The 15,299-nt window shown below is 45.0% G+C and overlaps 1 protein-coding gene across 6 annotated transcripts in view; it reads left to right on the top strand.

Annotated features, from left to right (window-relative positions):
- Window positions 1–15,299, top strand: part of KLHL29 (kelch like family member 29) — a 540,917-nt gene that overhangs the window by 497,745 nt on the left and 27,873 nt on the right. For 2 of the 6 annotated variants that reach the window (XR_010599378.1, XR_010599379.1), the window contains 4 exons: window positions 448–630; window positions 3,016–3,196; window positions 5,077–5,783; window positions 6,699–7,323. Coding sequence is in view for 2 of the 6 variants with exons in the window: in XM_005297329.5 (XP_005297386.1) it covers window positions 448–630; window positions 3,016–3,196 (364 nt within the window). In the remaining 4 variants the exon portion in view is untranslated. Of the gene's footprint in view, window positions 1–447; window positions 631–3,015; window positions 3,773–5,076; window positions 5,784–6,698; window positions 7,324–15,299 lie in introns of those variants that run through there. The other 4 variants (XR_010599380.1, XR_010599381.1, XM_005297329.5 and 1 more) reach the window with 2 other exon arrangements.

Below are 15,299 nucleotides of genomic sequence, written 5' to 3'. Positions count from 1 at the left end.
TTAAGATCAAATCCTGATCCCATTGAAGTCATTGTCCATCTTTTGATATAGAGGCCTTTATATTATCTTCCCTATTGTGTGGGGGTGGGGTTGTATGCAAATACAACTGGTTCCAACCCTCCTTATTAAATCCTGCTATGTTTAAATTGTATCTCCTCACTCACCATTATCACCATGTCCTTTTCACCTTCTCCCCACCCGCCTCCTGTTTTATCATTCAGCCTACAATATTTTTCATTTTAATAAGCTGCAACAATATTCAAGAAACCAAATTATAAATGATAGGCTAGCTGCAGACTATTGGAGACCAAAAAAAGACTTGTTTTTCTAAGGGTATTTTTAATGGGGATAGAGAACTGGATTGACTGCAAAGTGCTTTTAGATAGCTTACCTCCCCGGTGAGAGATGACGCTTTCTTAGAATGTATTTTGGTTAATTGCATCCTAGGTGTGGCCGAGGTAATAGTCCTAGTGGGAGGTCGTCAGATGATTGGCATGAACCAACGAGCTTTAACGGCGGTCACTTGTTTAAATCCTCAAAACAATAAATGGTACCCGTTGGCCAGCCTGCCTTTCTACGATCGGGAGTTTTTCAGTGTAGTCAGCGCTGGAGACAACATCTATCTTTCAGGTAAGTAGCATACACATTAGGAGCAGAAAAGCACTCGCTCCTCGCAATCTGTATTGTACAGTGTAAGCAGGGAGAAACGGTTGCCAGTTTTATTCAGCCACCTCTCGGGGAAAGGAAAAAACAAACAAATATGCTTTTATCACTCTCCATTTCACTTCAGCTCCAATTTCGTCCCAGAGCAGTCAACAGCACATTTTGCAGTTATATAGAGAATAGGTTCGACAACCATCAAACCTGTGAAAGAGGTTTCCAGGTTGTAGTAACATAGTTTAAAACAGTGGCTGAAGTTGGGTCTAAATGGTGGGTTGCTGCATTCAAGATTGACTGAGCTGCTGAATATGTGACCTACACTTAAAATATTTGTTTACAAGAGTGTTGTTGAAATCTTTCTTTTGATAGAAGACTGTAGCCCTATAATCTTGTTAGGTTCAATGCTCCTGAAGCCACGCTCCTGAAAAGGGTTTATCTAAAAGAGTTGCCGACTACAATTTGTGCTTGAAGTATAAAGGCGTCTGTTTATATTCAATCATATGGTACATTTCCTTGGGTTGGGGAAAAAAGCAACCTCCAGTAGGTAATTGTAAGGATCCCCCTAGTGGTCCCTGGGTGTAAGTTTGAGTATGTCTGAGAATAGAAAGAATCTCAGGCAAGGAGTGGTTTGCATGGTTTTGAATTCCCTCATCACTTCTCCTTATGCTGACTAGAGAGATGTTAGAAGCCCCAGGAGCTGAATAAAAATTATTGCTACCAATTTAGCCAAATCTCTTTGTTTTCCTACCGGTGTTAAGTTCCCCAGTGGAGGTCTTTGTGCAATGCTGGCCATTTTGTTAACCTAAAAAGAACAGGAGTACTTGTGGCACCTTAGAGACTAACAAATTTATTAGAGCATAAGCTTTCGTGGACTACAGCCCACTTCTTCGGATGCATCACAAGTACTCCTGTTCTTTTTGCGGATACAGACTAACATGGCTGCTACTCTGAAATTTGTTAACCTAGTTTCTATTATCAGAGGGGTAGCCGTGTTAGTCTGAATCTGTAAAAAGCAACAGAGGGTCCTGTGGCACCTTTGAGACTAACAGAAGTACTGGGAGCATAAGCTTTCGTGGGTAAGAACCTCACTTCTTCAGATGCAAGTCTTGCATCTGAAGAAGTGCGGTTCTTACCCATGAAAGCTTATGCTCCCAGTACTTCTGTTAGTCTCAAAGGTGCCACAGGACCCTCTGTTGCTAGTTTCTATTAAGAATCGTATTAGGAATCCACATTGCAGACTGTGTAATAACCAGAGTTGTGCAAAAGATTAATAATGAAACCCAACCCCCCAAAGTTTATTAGATCCCTTTCTTGTGAACCTGGTGAATCTGGGCCCGTTTATGGTACTGGGTGGAAACCATGTAAAAGTCAGGAGCCTCACACAGTTTCAGTGCAAAACTTGCTGAGTATCACTGGGTTTTTTGCTTTACTCAGATGTGAAACACAAAGCAAATGTAAAAGTAAAATAAAGTAAAACACCTGAAACTGCTGTGTTCCACAGTGGATAACACAGGAGGTTTAATGAAATATCCTTTGGTAAAGCATTACTGAGGAAGAAACATGGTTTTGTCATTAAGGCATAGAACTGAGACTCTGTGTTCTGTTCCTGGCTCAATCACTGACTCCTGGTGTGGTCTTAGATAAATCACTTTGCCTTTCTGTACCTCAGTTTCCTATTCTGTAAAACAAGAATAATAATATGTACCCACCTTATGAAGTGTTGGAAAGTGAAACGCTTTGGGACCTTCAGTTAGAAAGAGCTACAGAAATATCCAGTACTAGTATACTGCTTGATCATTTTAAATTCTTTGGCAGTGCCTATAACACTGGCTCTGCACTGTAACAGAAAACCAAACTAAACATGGAAGTGATGCCTGAAAATTAGGAGTTAAACCTTAAAATCCCCTAATACTACTTTATATGTGTACAAAACATGTTGTTTTCATTCTTTGTCACTTAACTGAATTAAGCATTCTGGATTTCAGAGTGGACAGTGTCTAGCAAGCCAGTCAGTCTCTGCCACATGACACCTTCTTACAAGTGTGTGGTAATTTAATAGATTGGAAGTTATTTATTGTTGGATGTGTATATTCCTTAATGCACATGTCCGTCTGACATCTTGATATCCTCATCTCATCTTAAAAAAAACAAACCTTTGAGACGCAAAGACGCAATGACACAGATCTGCTTCATAGGAACAGATGCTCCCTATTGAGGGTGATTTATTTTAATTACTCAAATGTCATTTGAAGAGCTTTTACTTAGTAACTGGCTTTGATTGCAACATACAGTGAACTACTTGCATCCAAGTTCTCACTTAATTCTCTCCTTTTCTCACCCATGCCTTGTTGGCAGGTGGCATGGAGTCTGGTGTCACGCTGTCTGATGTCTGGTGTTACATGTCCTTACTTGATAACTGGAATCTCGTATCCCGAATGACAGTCCCAAGGTGTCGGCACAACAGCCTGGTGTACGATGGGAAAATTTATACCATTGGAGGTGTTGGTGTGGCAGGCAATGTTGATCATGTGGAAAGGTAAGGGTCTCCTCCTAAAGAAATTATTTGACATGTGATGTAAAAGCACAATGTTGACTCAAATTAGTTCCAAAATTTTGATTTGGTCAAAACAAGCTTTTACAGAAGATAAGCAAAATAGAAATATTTACTCTTTTTTTAAAAGTTCCAGTGAAAAAAATTTTTATTAAAACAAAAACACAGTAGCTTGTGGTGTGGGAACTGGAGTTGAGACATACCAAATTCATCTTATATAGGCATCCATTACATGGGAACACCTTTTAATCCATATTGAGGTGTGCTGAAAAGAGCATGGTGGGAACCAGATGTTTCATTTAACTTTTGAATGCTTGACTTTGTAAACTTAATGCTCTTTTAACATAGTTTTCTTTATGTAATTACACCTCTACCCTGATATAACGCTGTCCTAGGGAGTCAAAAAAATCTTACCGCGTTATAGGTGAAACCGCGTTATAACGAACTTGCTTTGATCCACCGGAGCGCGCAGCCCTGCCTCCCGCCCCCCTCCCGGAGAGCTGCTTTACCACTTTATATCTGAATTCATGTTATATTGGGTCGTGTTATATCGGGGTAGAGGTGTGTATATATAATAATATATAAATATTGCATATAAAAACTATATTAAAAGAAAATATTAAGGTTGCAAAGTCAAGCATGCAAACATTAGGAAATCCTAGAATTAAGGTTGCCTGTGCAATTTTCATTTGTCCTCCTTGTGTATATGCATTATGATTAGAGCTATGCGAATAACTGATTTTTCAATATACTGGCAGGTCCAAAAAAAGCCTTCCACAATGTTTTAACATGGGCAAAACAAAGTATTTCTCTCTTGCTGCATTCTTAGTAAAGACTGAACCATTTTGTCTAGAATTTTCCACACACAAAAAATCAGCATGAGGCAGACACCCAGCATAGAAAAATTCAGCCCAAATGGTTAATGTCTGGTAAAGCTGAAGCTGAAAAAAGGTCTTAGTATGGGAAGTGTCAGGCAACCTTAATAATAGGTGGGGCTATCAGCAGCCCCTCCTATCATGTAATAAGAAATGCCTCTGCAACCTTAAACCTGCCTCTTTGTGCTGTAGGATCATGCTGTAATTGCATGATCACCTACTGTTTTTCTCAGCATGGATCATGAGCAGGGTTCAAACCGAGTTTCTTCAGCTCCACATTACAGATTTTTTGAGCATGAGCTAATGATTAAGTAGGAGCAGAAAAACGATATTGGCCTCTATGATGACCAACTTCTAGAGACACACACACTTTGTAGTGGGTAATACAGCTATTTGTGAAATGTATCGCAATCTCTGACTCTACAACAGAACAAGTATTAGTGACAGATAGCATAGCTAAGTAGACATTCATTCTGAAAGGCACTGGGGACTTGGTACTACTATTGTAAAGACCTTGGTTCTGTTCTCAGTTCTGCCAGAAGTAACTGTGTACAACCTCTCAGTAAAATGGGAGAATCAGACGTATTTGCCATGATCTCCTGGCTCTTAGACCAGTGCGCCTTCCCCTGGGCAAAAGAGGATATGAGTGGTGTGGAGCTTGGTCTCTGTCTTCACATTGTAACATTGTACCTGAGATGTGGCACACATGTAACAGGACTACCAAATGTCGTACAAGGTGTGTGACATTTCGCATGTCTGAGCCCTGGTCTACACTACGAGTTTAGGTAGACTTTAGCAGGGTTAAATCGAATTAAGCCTGGACATGTCCACACGACGAAGCCCTTTCTTTCGACTTAAAGGGCCCTTTAAACCGGTTTCTTTACTCCACCTCCAACGAGGGGATTAGCACTAAAATTGGCCTTTGCGGGTTGGATTTGGGGTAGTGTGGTTGGAATTCGATGTTATTGACCTCCGGGAGCTATCCCACAGTGCTTCATTGTGACCGCTCTGGACAGCACTCTCAACTCAGATGCGCTGACCAGGTAGACAGGAAAAGCCCCGCGAACTTTTGAATTTCGTTTCCTGTTTGCCCAGCGTGGAGAGCACAGGTGATCACACAGAGCTCATCAGCACAGGTAACCATGATGGAGTCCCAGGATTGCAAAAGAGCTCCAGCATGGACAGAACGGGAGGTACGGGATCTGCTTACCATATGGGGAGACGAATCAGTGCTAGCTGAACTCCGTAGTAGTAAATGAAATGGCAAAATATTAGAAAAGGTCTCAAAGGCCATGTAGGATAGAGGCCATAACAGGGACACACAGCAGTGCCGCGTGAAAATTAAGGAGCTAAGGCAAGCCTACCACAAAGCCAGAGAGGCAAACGGAAGGTCTGGGGCAGAGCCGAAAACATGCCGCTTCTATGCCGAGCTGCATGCCATTCTAGGGGGTGCAGCCATCACTACCCCAACCGTGTGCTTTGACTCCGTCAATGGAGAAACAAGCAACAGGGAAGCGGGTTCGGGGTACGCGGAAGATGATGATGATGATGATGACAAGATAGCTCACAGCAAGGAAGCGGAGAAACCGGTTTCCCCAACAGCCAGGATATGTTTATCACCCTGGACCTGGAACCAGTAACCCCCGAACTCACCCAAGGCATGCTCCCAGACCCTGAGGGCACACAAGGGACCTCTGGTGAGTGTACCTTTGTAAATATCACACATGGTTTAAAAGCAAGCTTGTTTAATGATTAATTTGCCCTGGCAATCGCAGCCAGTACAGCTACTGGAAAAGTCTGTTAACGTGTATGGGGATGGAGCGGAAATCCTCCAGGGACATCTCCAGAAAGCTCTCCTTCATGTACTCCCAAAGCCTTTGCAAAAGGTTTCTGGGGAGGGCTGCCTTATCCCGTCCGCCATGGTAGGACACTTTACCACGCCAGGCCAGTAGCACGTAGGCTGGAATCATTGCATAACAAAACATGGCAGCGTATGGTCCCGGTGTTTGCTGGCATGCAGACAACATCCATTCCTTATCTCTCTTTGTTATCCTCAGGAGAGTGATATCATTCATGGTCACCTGGTTGAAATGGGGTGATTTTATTAAGGGGGCATTCAGAGGTGCCCATTCCTGCTTGGGTGAACAGAAATGTTCCCTGCTGTTAGCCATGCGGTGGGGGGGGGGGAGGGGTGAAGAGATCATCCCAGAGAATTGGGTGTGGGGAGTTGGGTTTGTGCTGCATGTTAACCCGGAAACCCCAGCCCCTCCTTTTACATTGCAAACCCATTTTAAATGGCCAACCCAAAAGGTCCGTGGTATGGGAAATGAGGGCGCTACTGTTTGAAACCATTCCCACATGTTATGAGGGTTAAAAAAGCCAAAGACTGTGGCTTACCATGGCTGCCTGCAAGCCGAATTCTGTTGCCTGGCACCGCGTGAGTGATCTCTCACACCAAACCGGCAGGCCCTCAATATAAGAGGAAAAATGCGACCTTGTAACGAAAGCACATGTGCTGTGTAATGTGAACAGCAAAATTTAACGTGAAAGAGTGTACCCATTGTTCTCTAAAATGTGTCTTTTTTAACCACCTCTCCCTTGTCCTCCACCAGCTGCAAATGTTTCTCCTTCGCAGAGGCTAGCAAAGATTAGAAGGAGACAACGGCGGACTCGGGATGATATGTTCACGGAGCTCCAGATGTCCTCCCACGCTGAAAGAGCACAGCAGAATGCGTGGAGGCAGTCAATGTCAGACTACAGAAAAGCACAATATGAACGAGAGAAGAGATGGCAGGCTGAATCGCGGGATGAACAGAGCAAGTGGCGGGCTGAAGATGATAGGTGGCGTCAGCTTGCAGACAGAAGGCAAGAGTCGATGCTCCGGCTGCTGGAGCATCAAACTGATATGCTCCAGTGTATGGTTGAGCTGCAGGAAAGGCAGCAGGAGCAGAGACCGCCGCTACAGCCCCTGTGTAACCAACAGCCCTCCTCCCCAAGTCCCATTGCCTCCTCACCCAGACACCCAAGAACACGGTGGGGGGCCTCCGGCCACCCAGTCACTCCACCCCAGATGATTGCCCAAGCATCGGAAGGCTGGCCTTCAATAAGTGTTAAAGTTTTAAAGTTTTAAACTGCAGTGTGTCCTTTTCCTTCCCTCCTTCCCCACCCCTCTCGGGCTACCTTGGCAATTATCCCCCTAGTTGTGTGATGAATTAATAAAGAATGCATGAATGTGAAGTAACAATGACTTTATTGCCTCTGCAAGCGGTGCTCGAAGGGGGGGGGAGGGTGGGATGGTTGGTTTACAGGGAAGTAGAGTGAACTGGGTGGGGGGAGCAGAGGGTTTATCAAGGAGAAACAAACCGAAATTTCACACCGTAGCCTGGCCAGTCACAAAACTGGTTTTCAAAGCTTCTCTGATGCGCACCGCGCCCTGCTGTACTCTTCTAACTGCCCTGGTGTCTGGCGGCGCGTAATCAGCGGCCAGGCGATTTGCCTTAACCTCCCACCCCGCCATAAATGTCTCCCCCTTACTCTCACAGATATTGTGGAGCGCACAGCAAGCAGCAATAACAATGGGGATATTCTTTTCTCTGAGGTCTGAGCGAGTCAGTAACGATCGCCAGCGACCTTTTAAACGGCCAAATGCACATTCCACCACCATTCGGCACTTGCTCAGCCTGTAGTTGAACAGATCCTGACTACTGTCCAGGCTGCCTGTGTACGGCTTCATGAGCCATGGCATTAAGGGGTAGGCTGGGTCCCCAAGGATCACGATAGGCATTTCAACATCCCCAACGGTTATTTTCTGGTCCGGGAAGAAAGTCCCTTCCTCCAGCTTTCGAAACAGACAAGAGTGCCTGAAGACGCGCGCATCATGTACCTTTCCCGGCCATCCCATGTTGATGTTGGTGAAACGTCCCTTGTGATCCACCAGGGCTTGCAGCAGCATTGAAAAGTACCCCTTGCGGTTTATGTACTCGGTGGCTTGGTGCTCCGGTGTCAAGATAGGGATATGGGTTCCGTCTATCGTCCCACCACAGTTTGGGAATCCCATTGCAGCAAAGCCATCCACTATGGCCTGCACGTTTACCAGAGTCACTACCCTTGATACCAGCAGGTCTTTGATTGCCCTGGCAACTTGGATCACAGCAGCCCCCACAGTAGATTTGCCCATTCCAAATTGATTCCCGACTGACCAGTAGCTGTCTGGCGTTGCAAGCTTCCACAGGGCTATCGCCACTCGCATCTCATCCTGGTATTCTGGCGCTTCAGGGCAGGGGAAAGCAAGTCACAAAATTCCATGAAAGTGCCCTTACGCATGCGAAAGTTTCGCAGCCACTGGGAATCGTCCCAGACCTGCAACACGATGCGGTCCCACCAGTCTGTGCTTGTTTCCCGGGCCCAGAATCGGCGTTCCACAGCATGAACCTGCCCCAGTAACACCATGATTTGCACATTGCTGGGGCCCATGCCTTGTGTGAGGGCTGTGTCCATGTCAATTTCCTCATCACTCTCATCGCCACGCTGCAATCGCCTCATCGGCTGGTCCTGGTTTTGCTTTGGGATGTCCTGGCTCTGCATATACTCCAAGACAATGCGCGTGGTGTTCATAGTGCTCATAATTGCCGCGGTGATCTGAGCGGGCTCCATGATCCCAGTGCTATGGCGTCTGGTCTGAAAAAAGGCGCGAAATTGACGGAGGAAGGGAGGGGCGACTGACGACATGGCGTACAGGTACAGGGAATTAAAATCAACAAAGGTGGCTGTGCATCAGGGAGAAACACAAACAACTGTCACACAGAATGGCCCCCCCAAAGATTGAACTCAAAACCCTGGGCTTAGCAGGCCGTTGATTTCACGGAGGGAGGGGGAAGCAAATGAATACAGAACAAATCTGGTCCATTTATTTTTTACATCTTAAGCTGGCAGCAGACAGTGCAGCATGACTGATAGCCCTCGGCATCTTCTGGGTGCTTGGCAGAAGATACTGTATTACAATTGCTAGCCATCATCGTCAAGATGGTTCAGTAGGACTGCCGGCAGGACTGAGTCTCCAGGAGACAAAGCATGTCTGCCCAGGTGCCTATGATTGAACTGGAATATGACGACGATGGATACCAATCGCAATACACCATCTACGGCCAAAAGGCAAGAGGCTGCTGCTGTGTAGCAATGCAGCCCCACGTCTGCCAGCACCCAGATAGCCGATGAAGGCTACCAGTCATACTGCACCGTCTACTGCCAAAAGGCAATTAGCTGCTGCTGTGTAGCAATGCAGTACCACGTCTGCCGGCACCAAGATGACATATGGTGACACTGAGCTGAGCTGAGCGGGCTCCATGCTTGCCGTGGTATGTTGTCTGCACAGGTAACCCAGGTAAAAAGGCGCGCAAATCGATTGTCTGCCGTTGCTCTGACGGAGGGGGAGGGGCCTGACGGCATGTACCCAGAACACCCCGCGACACTGTTTTGCATCATCAGGCATTGGGATCTCAACCCAGAATTCCAATGGGCGGCGGAGACTGCGGGAACTGTGGGATAGCTACCCACAGTGCAATGTTCCGGAAGTCGATGCTAGCCTCGGTACTGTGGACACGGTCCGCCGGCTTCATGCACTTAGAGCATTTTATGTGGGGACACACACAATCGACTGTATAAAACCGATATCTATAAAACCGGCTTCTATAAATTCGACCTAATTTCGTAGTGTAGACATACCCTCAGAGTAAACCTTTCCATGCAGTGTTTGCAATCCCATCATTGCAGAGGTGAAATGAACAAAAATGAAACTGACTTTGTTGATTGTCTCAGTGAATGAGAGAACACAGGACGTAAACAAGCAGCATAAATAGTGAAGAGTAAATTGCTAGCATTGTGCATGCTGTACACTCCAAGCTGATGATGAGTGGGCCCAGGGGGACTAGAACTGTTTCATGGGTTTGCAAAATTTCTTCAAATTCCCAAACCTCTTCTCCTGTAATTTAAAGCCAGGCTTTTTTTACAAGGGAAGTGTAGAGGGTTTGTTTGTTTTTTAAATCCTCTTTTAGATAAAGAGGAATGACACTGATGCAAGCAGGTGTCCTGTGTGCACTAGTAGACTGTATTTAGTTTTGATTAGGGTATGTCCTTTTGCCTAGTCTGTTTCTTTCTCTGCTCTGATTCTCATGTTCTCTCTTAAACAGACCATCAACAACAAAAAGAACAGTTTGTATTTCCAAAACCAGTGACTGTGTAGGCTGAGAATTAGGCAAAGCCGGTCCTTCCCCTTCCTAATACTAATACTAATAGTAGTACTAATAGTTAGTCCTGCCACAAGTGCAGGGGACTGGACTAGATGACCTCTCGAGGTCCCTTCCAGTTCTACAATTCTATGATTCTCCAGACCCCCGTCCCTCAAGATAAGCCTCCAGCCCCAAAATAAATCTTATGACTCTTGGAATTGTTATCACACGTCTCATCATATTTGGTATTTTTCTTAAATCCCCAGCTCCCAGAGTCATACGATTGCATTAGAATCTGAGCTTACATTTTAAAGGTGAGGCGCACACGTCATAGCTCCATTGAATTTCTAACCCTTGTGGTTGTGGAGAAAAGCTTTAAAACATACACCCTAATGGCTCAGAAGCCAGAAGGCTAATAAGAGAACCCCTAATGTGTTTTTTAATCTCATGATTTTAAGGCAATTCTCATGATTTGGAACTCTTGGGGTTGGCAGCACTGCAAGAATGAACTTAACTAACTGAGACCACGTGGTGCCTGCACATTGTGATCTCACAGAGACACACACGTTTTGATGAAAGATTTTGTGGCTCAGGCCCCAACAAGCCTTAAACTGAGCATGCTAGAATATTTACAGTTTAAAAAAGCAAGGCTAGTGTAGGCTTGTTATGCATGCTTATCTAGTAGAATAGTAGGCTTTCTCCATATCATTTCAATGCATTCTGCCTCTGCAGGGGTAGGTAAGCCCTTGTGATGGGGATTTGTTAAACTCGCAATTATAATTAATCTGCTATTATCGATAAAAGTGACTTATGAGAAGCAACGGTAGAACAGAGTGCATGCCTAGATTGTGTGTCCCTTTTGGGTTATGCTGGGAGATCAGCAGTTTTTAAACATTAAAGTGAAGTAGAGGGATTAGAGAGTGTGTTAGTTTCATTGCTTAAATCATTTGTGTGCACGTGTGTTGTGCATTCGGTTTTGGAATTGACATTCTGGGCTTTTAACAGTGGAAAAGTGAGGAGAGAAAAAGTTCACCTTAAAAACTGCAACCCACAGACTGACATTATTCAAACAGAAACATCTCCCAATTGCCCCAACATCCTAATTTTAGAAGGTACTCAGGAAATTGAAGGTAGATGAAATAATTGTTCCAAGTCTTATGAGCAATGAGGCATTTTGAATCTGGGTCATCTCTTTCAGGAGAATCATTAATGTTCAGAATAATGTTAATTTAATTGCTCAATTTTCTGATGTCACATGCACAATTAAAACCCAACTCAGAACTTCCCAGTTCCTTCCTTGTGTGTGGGGGTGTGTGGTTATGACCTGCACTAATAGAGAGATTACGTTTTCCACTATAGTGTGGATTGGACATTGCTCTTTGAATGTGCCGGTTTGCTTTGGATGGGGCACAGAAATACAGCCTCAGGAGACCATCTATGCCTTTAGATCATTTATTATCCAGACTAGATAGTATTACATACAAAACACTGCATTACAAGAATGTTGAAGTTGCAAAGTCAAGCACTCAGAAATTAGGAAGTTCCAGAATTAAGACTGTCTGTGCAATTTTTAGTCAGCCCCTTTGCGAGTATACATTATGATACTGTTATGAGCTGGGGCCAAGATTTCATTCTTTGTTTTCTAATATGTCTTTAAAGAGCCAAGCATGTGCCACTAAGATGGGCAACTTTCTTAAAACCTAAATAGATATATAAATAGACAGATATGTGTAATGCATTATTATTATTTATTAATTTATTGAAATAATGTGTACGTGCCAGCTGAGCTGATTCATAAACTCACTCTGTGAAATGGATGTTTTAAGCACATAGACTCATCTTCTGTGGGATTGGATTGTTGGGCTATGGTTTTGGAAGAAGGTTTTTAAGGAAATAGCAATGACACTACAGTTCTCAATCGAGCCCCTCTGGCAATTTTGTGAGTAACAGGAAATAAGTCCCTAGATGTTTAAGGTGAGAGATTTTCACATCAACCTGTCTGCTTCTGTTACTCCTGAGGGAACTCTGTGCCAAAATATTAAAGATTATGCGCACAGTATTTTAAAATTCTGCAAATGTTATTGGTCAGTAAATAAATGGGGCTCCAGCACAGCAGTGGGGAGCACAGACCACTGGCTGCATTGAGGTGGAAGATCACCCTGAAGCCCCCACCTCCCTCAGTACAGGGACTAGGCAGTGAGGCTGCACCTGACCCTGACACAGCACAAGGGCCGGGCCTGCCCCAGAAGCATCCTAGGGCCCTGCCCCTATGCTCTAGGTGCAGTAGGTGTGGGTAGGCAGGGCCAGCCCACCAGGATCCAAGTGTGGAGGGGCTTAGTTGGGGGGGATCCAGGTGTGGGGTGAGAGGTTTCTGTGTTGGGCAATCTGGGTGCGGGGGGCTCAATGGGAGATCTGGATACACAGGGGCTTGTTGGGGGTTTTGGGTGAAGGGGCAATGGGACACTGCAGGGGATCCAGGTGAAAGTGGTTGGGGCTCAGCGGGGGTGGGGGTCTGGGTGTGGGGAGAAGGGGCTTGGTGTGAGTGTCTGGGTTTGGGGGGCTCACTGGGGTGGGGGGCTCATCAAAAGGGGTCTAGATGTAGGGGGATAGGGCTTCTTAGGGTGAGGGTTCAATGGGCCTGCTTAACGAAGGAGCCCCAGCTTCTGCTGAGGGGACACCGCATACCGGACTCCCGCTTCCCCCCACAATTTCCCTATCCTCTGTTCTTCACCACCCCCTCCCTTCACTCCAACATTCCCCTGCCCTGTTCCACCCCCCTTCCTTCCACACTGCCTCTTTCCCCCACCCCCTCACTCCCCTTCTCTCATTTCCCCCACCCTTTCCTTACCCAGCCACACTGCCAGCACTCACTGTTGCACAGAAAACAGGAAGGATCCCAGCACACAAAAGGAGAGCACAGCTGACACTGGTGGCAGCATTTAGCTGCAGAGTCAGCGGAGCCGAGATGCAGCCTCCTTCCTTCAGCTGGGCAGCTCTGCGCTTGCAGAAATGAGGGAGGGGGGCAGTGGCACATAACCATTTGCCCCCCCCATGCCTCACCTCTGTTTGGGGGGGCAGTCCCCCCAAAAAACTGCATCGATGGCAGTCCCCCCACACAAACATACGTGGCTTCCCTGACATTTTCTGCAAGGAAGTACAGGAATTCTACAGGGGCGGGAGGGGAGAGGGGCGTTTTCTGCCGGTGCGCAGTCCCGCAGAATCCCCCCAGGAGTATTCTGTGCTTGTGTACAAATAACGGATGGAGGGAAGAAGAGGATCTATGAACTGGGTTTCTAGATAATGGATGGGGCTTCTTAATATGTGAGAGCTGAAAAGGCAGCATATGCTGACTATATATATGACTAAATGTTTATGGATTTTGATACTTCATAGTAATTATCTGTCTGAAGGGTGTTGAACGATGAAGTATGTTGTTCTGATACAGGGCCTCTAGATTTATCTAAAATTGGCTGACTACTTTGATTTATATGTGCACATGGAATACAGTTTAAAAAATTAAATATAAAAATAATTTGTAATTGTCTCTACACACAGTTTCAGAACCTACTGTTATATTGATGTCTTAACAAAATTACATCTAGAACCTTGTCTAAGAATAGTTCATTAAGATCCAGAACAGTCAGAAGAAAATGAAAAAGGCAAAACCATTAATTTGATTTTAAACATCATGTGAGCCATCTGGAGTGCAGATCGATACTACACAATGAAGCTTTATTTTGTATTGCATCCTTCCTGAAAATTGTATTCCAAAGTTAAATAATGTACAAGATAGTGAAGGGTTGGTGATCTATAAACTACTGATAATGATAGCATAAAGACTTTATAATGTGAATAAATTAAAGCATTCAGTCATAAGGCTGTTTAACCTTAGAAGGAGAGAAATTAAGAGGCCGAGGAAAAGGGGGGGAAACGTGTTTTCAGATGAGGTATGAAAAGAGTTGGAGAGTCCATAAGGCAGAGAGCTGCTCCAAAGGACAGAAGTTGCAGAGTAAAAGCCTGTCTTGCCATTAATGCTGAGATTTTGGGAAAAGGAAGAGAAAGAAAGCACATGCTAAATGAGATGAGTGAGGTGAGAGAAAGATCAGTCCTACGAGGGAAAGCTGAGGAATGCAGAATTTTCAAAACAAGGAGGGTTATTTTTATTTTGCAGGTCTAGTCCATAAACTGGGAGGAGGCCAATAGACCCACAGTGTTTTGGTAGGCCCGCCACCAGAGAACGGTGTGGACAGGCTTGGAAACAGGGAAGCAGGAGCTAGCATTGGCATAGTAGAGAGCCAGAAGTACTGTGAGCACTTTTGCAGAGGGAAACCTTCGGGTGGATGGGATCCAGTACTGTAAACAGCAGAGTCAAATGAGAGGTCTGAGTCAAGGAAAGAGTTCAAGGTGGATATTTTTTAGGTTAATTCTCTTGGCTGTAAGCCGTTGAACATAGTGTCAGGAGATACTCACCACTATTGTAAAAGTGGCAGGTAAGTTAAAGATGGAGATAACAAGAATGAAAGGAAGAATGTAAATAGAAAGGAGCAGAAAGCCAAGGCATGAACTGGCTGTGATTCTTCACTACACAAGAAAGTTGCATTGATTTAGCTTTATTCTACTTTTAAACCAATGTAGTTAATCCAGTGCAAATCCCTGTGTGGACACTTTAGGAGCTGACTGAAGTTAAACCAGAATGATCTAGTGTTTGGAAAACATGCCAGAGAGAGACTTAAGAAGCTCAAACTACTTAGTCTGCAGGGTCGGACTGGGAGGCTCACTCCCCGATGTTATGTAGATATACCCTGGCAGACTGAGAGATGTGTCACAAAGGGAGAATATCACTAGGAATAAATATGTCCGTTTCAGAAAGAGATTCTGAAGACCAGGAATCTAGAGTATTTGCATGTTATAAGTATCCATCCTGTTATCAGGCGCCAAAACTCTAAATGGGTGATGAAGGCTTGTGTGTTTGTCATCCACTGCTCCGAG

Source organism: Chrysemys picta, chromosome 3, assembly GCF_011386835.1.
Source record: "Chrysemys picta bellii isolate R12L10 chromosome 3, ASM1138683v2, whole genome shotgun sequence".
NCBI classification, from domain to species: domain Eukaryota; kingdom Metazoa; phylum Chordata; order Testudines; family Emydidae; genus Chrysemys; species Chrysemys picta.
This window is presented reverse-complemented; position numbering and strand designations above follow the sequence as displayed.